General features: G+C 48.5%; 1 protein-coding gene across 2 annotated transcripts in view; it reads right to left on the reverse strand.

Annotated features, from left to right (window-relative positions):
• ptprn2 (protein tyrosine phosphatase receptor type N2) overlaps positions 1-5,238 on the reverse strand; it is a 1,583,832-nt gene extending 1,578,594 nt beyond the window's left edge. The window contains exon 1 of one of the 2 annotated variants that reach the window (XM_072508225.1): positions 5,006-5,238. In XM_072508225.1, the coding sequence (XP_072364326.1) occupies positions 5,006-5,090 (85 nt within the window). In that variant the 5' untranslated portion in view covers positions 5,091-5,238. The remainder of the gene's footprint in view (positions 1-5,005) is intronic. The other variant, XM_072508226.1, reaches the window with a different exon arrangement.
• Between the last annotated feature and the right edge of the window lie 762 nt (positions 5,239-6,000).

The raw sequence follows: 6,000 nt of genomic DNA on the forward strand, positions 1-6,000 counted from the left end.
AAGTGCTTTGACTGCTTTAGTAAACCACAGTTCCCTTGCTCGACCACTTCCTCCCTGCCTGACAGGTACATCTTATCAAGGACACGCAATACCTGTTCCTTGAACAAGCTCCACATTTCCATTGTGCCCATCCCCTGCAGTTTTCTTCTCCATCCGATGCATCCTAAGTCTTGCCTCATTGCATCATAATTGCCTTTCCCCCAGATATAACTCTTGCCCTGCGGTATATACCTATCCCTTTCCATCACTAAAGTAAACGTAATCGAATTGTGGTCACTATCACCAAAGTGCTCACCTACCTCCAAATCTAACACCTGTCCTGGTTCATTACCCAGTACCAAATCCAATATGGCCTCGCCTCTCGTTGGCCTATCTACATACTGTCAGGAAACCCTCCTGCACACATTGGACAAAAACTGACCCATCTAAAGTACTCGAACTATAGCGTTTCCAGTCAATATTTGGAAAGTTAAAGTCCCCCATAACAACTACCCTGTTGCTTTCACTCCTATCCAGAATCATCCTTGCAATCCTTTCCTCTACATCTCTGGAACTTTTCAGAGGCCTATAGAAAACCCCTAACAGGGTGACCTCTCCTTTCCTGTTTCTAACCTCAGCCCATACTACCTCAGTAGACGAGTCCTCATCAAATGTCCTTTCTGCCACCGTAATACTGTCCTTGACTAACAATGCCACCCCTCCCCCTCTTTTACCACCTTCCCTGAGCTTATTGAAATATCTAAATCCCGGCACCTGCAACAACCATTCCTGTCCCTGCTCTATCCATGTTTCCGAAATGGCCACAACATCGAAGTCCCAGGTACCAACCCATGCCGCAAGTTCACCCACCTTATTCCGGATGCTCCTGGCATTGAAGAAGACACACTTTAAACCACCTTCCTGCCTGCCGGTACACTCCTGCAACTTTGAAACCTTACTCATGACCTCACTACTCTCAACCTCCTGTATACTGGAGCTTCAATTCAGGTTCCCAAGCCCCTGCTGAACTAGTTTAAACCCTCCCGAAGAGCATTAGCAAATTTCCCTCCCAGGATATTGGTCCAGGTGTAGCCCATCCCGTTTGTAGAGGTCCCACCGGCCCCAGAATGAGCCCCAATTATCCAGAAATCTAAACCCTCCCTCCTGCACCATCCCTGTAGCCACATGTTCAACTCCTCTCTCTCCCTATTCCTCGTCTCGCTATCACGTGGCACGGGTAACAACCCAGAGATAATAACTCTGTTTGTCCTAGATCTACGTTTCCACCCTAGCTCCCTGAATTCCTGCCTTACATCCCTATCCCTTTTCCTACCTATGTCGTTGGTACCTATGTGGACCACGACTTGGGGCTGCTCCCCCTCCTCCTTAAGGATCCCAAAAACACGATCCGAGACATCACGCACGTTGGCACCTGGGAGGCAACACACGAAAGTCTCTCTCGTTCCCACAGAATCTCCTATCTATCCCCCTAACTATGGAGTCTTCAATGACTAATGCTCTACTCCTCTCCCCCTTCCCTTCTGAGTAACAGGGACAGACTCTGTGCCAGAGACCTGTACCCCATGCTTACCCCTGGTAAGTCACCCCCCCCCGAACAGTATCCAAAGCGGTATACTTGTTACTAAGGGGAACGACCACAGGGGATCCCTGTACTGACTGCTTCCTCCCAGCCCCTCTTACCGTCACCCATCCATCTTTATTTGGAGTAACTACATCCCTGGAGCTTCTATCTATGATCACCTCTGCGTCCCGAATGATCCGAAGTTCATCCAGCTCCAGCTCCAGTTCCCTAACGCGGTTTCTGAGAAGCTGGAGATGGGTGCACCTCCCACACATGAAATCAGCAGGGACACTGACGGTATCCCTCACCTCAAACATTCTGCAGGAGGAACATTGCACTACCTTCCCTGCCATCCCCTCTAGATAAAAAAAGAAAAAGAAAGAGCTTACCTGTTATTCACTCCCCTTCTCAGCAAGCCCTCAGTGATGCAATGTAACATATTACTCGATATTTTAGCATAACAACCATGAAAATAATTGTTGAACAAGTTCAGAAAACACAAGATATCTAATCATAGTATTTGCAATCCATTTAAAGATGTAACCAAACCGCTCCACGGACACTAAGTGCTAAAGAAATGTCACCCAGAACATCCATTATTTGTGTTCCAATTAGCCACATTCCCAATTATCCAGCAGGATGAGCACTGCGCAAAACAAAAATTTCCCAAAAGAACCATAAAAGGCCCAAAATGTCAGTCCCTTTTTTTTTCTTGTGAATCAATTTTGCCGCCTGCTGTATTCTCCGCTCGCTTCTCTCTCTGCAAAAACATGCCCATCAAATTAACCTACCAAACTTCACTGGTCTTCCCAGGAAACCTATTTTATCACTATTATCTAAATTTGAGTGAAACATGCCAACCAATTCCCCTCTTATTCATAACTTTTAATTCATCCCCCCCCCCCCGATATTTGAACTGTTCGTACCATGAATTAATTTGCCAACATTAATTCCGTCAGTTCCTTTTCATGGTCTTGAATGCATTTATTTTCTGAGGCTAGTTGTCACATGAAAGGTATTATACGTGCTTCTCCATCATATTCAAAGAGTTGCCAAATGAGACCTCACAGTCCGACCTGTGATTTGTATCATTCCCAGCTCTTTCACTGACCTAACAAGGTCCTGTTTATTGCTAAAAATAGAGGCATTTTGTTGAAACGTTTTGTCTTACACTCATTAAGACAATCACAAAAATGCCAATTGTAAAGGGAACAACAATTTATACAGCATGAGGAGAATTCGGATTGGTTGGCAAGTACACACTTATTAGTGGGAGCATTGTCATGGTGAATGCACTAGGGAACAGTTAACTGCCAAATTTTTGTTTAAACCAGACAGGTTGACCCTGATTGGTCAGGCATTGCTGTGGGAAATGAACCAGGGAATGGTTATCCCAAGCTTTTGTTTAGTTGAAAAAGGCTCCAAAACGTGGACATGCTCCTTCTATCTGCAAAGGACAGGGGCTTTTGCGTGAATATATGTAGCTTCTAGCATGCATTAGTGCACCACATTGAAAGTCTGACTGATCATCTTAAATTGGTTGTCAGTGCAATTCTTAGCACAACAGGATCATTCAGCAAGTGTTCACACACATGGCCCTGTCCTTTACAGGCAGAAGGAGCATGCCCACACATTGCACCTTTTCCCACTCAACAGAGTTTGGGGAACAGCCAAATGGTTTACTCCCCATGGACAATGCCTTGATCAATCAGTGTGGACCTGCCTAGTTTGGCTTTCAACAAAAGCTTGGCAATTAACTGTTCCCTGGCGTGTTCTCCCTGGCAATGTCTCTACCAATCAGGGATTCACTTGCTAATCAATCAGCAATCTCTTCTTATGGCAGTATAAATTATAGCTCCCTTCACAATTGACTCTGTCTGGCCCAATGAGTACAGCACGTCTGATCTTTCAGCACTACTCAAGTTCTGTACTAACAAACGACTAACATCCTGTTTCTTGGGTATGTATAATTAAATGTAAAATTGATGCATTCAGTTTAACTTAATCAAAATATGGTTTTTAAAAACTAAAAACATGAAGGTGAACTTCAATATCTGTCCTAAATTATATATAAACACACTTTGTTAGCAGAGACCTCTCGAGCTATTAACAGCACTAAAATGCGAACACAATTTGATATTTGTATTTAATTGTGTCAACAAACGTCCCTTTAAACAAACCTTCGCTGTCTGAAAGTTTATTTGCCTTTCGAGATATCTTCAGCACACATTGGTCAATTAATAAAGCGTATTTTAACCTATTGAGACCCAATTGTTGCCACTCTTGCAGGAATAAGAGAATATTTTTAGTTGCTATTTGCCTAAAGCTTGTTTCCCGCTGTGGATGGTAAGATGTGCATCTATCTCCGGATCCGAGCTCGGGTACCTTTATTCAGTTATTGCGCTTTCCCACTGAAGAAAATCAACATTTCAAACAAACAGCGGTTCGCATCCACGTCCTAGTCCTGTCTTTGTGTTTTGTATACCAAGTCTGGGATGAACCCCAAACATTTTTTTGCCCCCAGCAGAGGCGCAGAAAATCCAAACCGTAATCAGTCTGATCTCTCCCTTCACTCTGAGCATGCAGCGGGACTTTATATACTCGAGTGTGGGACAGAAGCTATCCCCGGTTACCTCCATTCGGATCTGGCTACACCATGGTTTACACGATCGGCTAGCATCTATGGAAAATTGTCAAGGTTAAAACGCAGCTCCCACATTCATCCCGGCTGCAACACGTATTAAAAAAAACCCAGTTAAAATAATCCTGTCACACTCACTCAGTCCACACACTCATAAATAGATATATAAAACCACACAGCGTGTCCAGCTGGGACGACAAGGCGTCGGAGTGTAAAGTAAACCACAACACGCCATCGATCCCACTTGCGAGGAGCATTTATTAAATTGGACCACGAGAAGCATTTCCAGTGATTTTGCACAGACCCGCTCCTTCAGCGAGTGGCGGGGGCAACTTCAATCTTTCAGATGGCGAAAGTTGAAGGCGGTTCCCGGGGACAACAGTTGAACCCATCGGGATCCCACCCCAGGAAAACCAAAGCAGGCAGCGCTCGTGCGCTGAAAGCGGCTGCCAGAGGGCGGCTGACAAACGGTCCCTCAGACCTCAGGTCTGAACACCTGGTGCGATGGGGGGGGGGGGGGGGGCAGATTAGTGTTGACAACCTCCGCGCCGCTCAATCCCATTCGTTATTCGTGCAGGGGGTGACTGTATCCCGGGGAAGGGGTTTATCATTGGAGGCGCCCGACTTGTCCTTTTTACCTTCTTGATGCAATTCTGTCGCATCTCAGTGGCCACCCCTTGTCCCGGCGGCTGGGTGCCGCCACCTGATGCACCGGCACTGAACAACACAATGGGCTGGGACGTCCAGGCCAGGTTTTAATTTTAATTTTAAAATCAAATTTAAGCAGACGCCAGCCAACTCACCGAATTTCCTGTCGGCGCTCGCGATCAAGCGGGTCTGGAAAAGCGGCAGGAGCAGCAGCAGGGTGGAGCGGAGCAATTCCATCATTCCTCATCCATCGCACTTTGCACTAGCAATCCATTCCCGGGCGGCGAGAGGAGATGGGAGGAGGAGGAGAGAAAGGGGGGAATGCGTGTGTGATGGGATGAGATGGAGGGAAGCGGCGCTCTCCGCCTCCTCTGCGGCTGCGCTGGAGCTCGCACTTCGGGCCCGCCCTCCCGCCAGCCGGCAGAGCCGCTCCTCGTCCCGTCCCGAACGGCCTGTCAATCACCCGAACAAGCCCCGCCCCAGCTGTCTGTCAATCACCCGCCACAGCCGCGACCCGATTGTCTGTCAATCACCCGGCCAGCCCCACCCCGAACGACCTGTCTATCACCCGCCACAGCCTCGCCCCGATTGTCTGCCAATCACACAGCCAGCCCCGCCCCGAAAGGCCTGTCAATCACTCGCCCCAGCCCCGCCCCGATCGGCCTGACAATCACCCGAGCAAGCCCCGCCTGTCTGTCAATCACCCGAACCTCCCCGCCCTCACTCCGTACGGCCTGTCAATCACCCGACCCAGCCCCGACCGGTTGGTCTGTCAATCAACCGGGCAACGCTGCCCCGCGTGGCCTGCCTATCACCCGGGCCAGCCCCGCCCCCGCCCCGCCTGTCAATCATCCGTGCCAGACCCGCCCCCGCTCCGCCCCGGATTACCTGTCAACCACGCGGGGCTGCTCAGCCTGCCGCCTGCAGTCAGATCCGCGCCAGGCAGCATGCAATTGCATATTCATTGATTAACTGTGCCGGTGCACAGGTCCGTACCGGCGGTGTGTGGACAGACTCTATTCTCAAGTAGTTCTATTGTCCTCCATCCCTCATTGCAGCGCTGCTGCATATTCCCCTCGGTGCTTTCACCTATTTATAGCTCCAGCCGAGGTCACTGATCCCCAATAGTCTTGTGGCAGTTTATCCCTTT

Source organism: Scyliorhinus torazame, chromosome 6 (assembly GCF_047496885.1).
Source record: "Scyliorhinus torazame isolate Kashiwa2021f chromosome 6, sScyTor2.1, whole genome shotgun sequence".
NCBI lineage: Eukaryota > Metazoa > Chordata > Chondrichthyes > Carcharhiniformes > Scyliorhinidae > Scyliorhinus > Scyliorhinus torazame.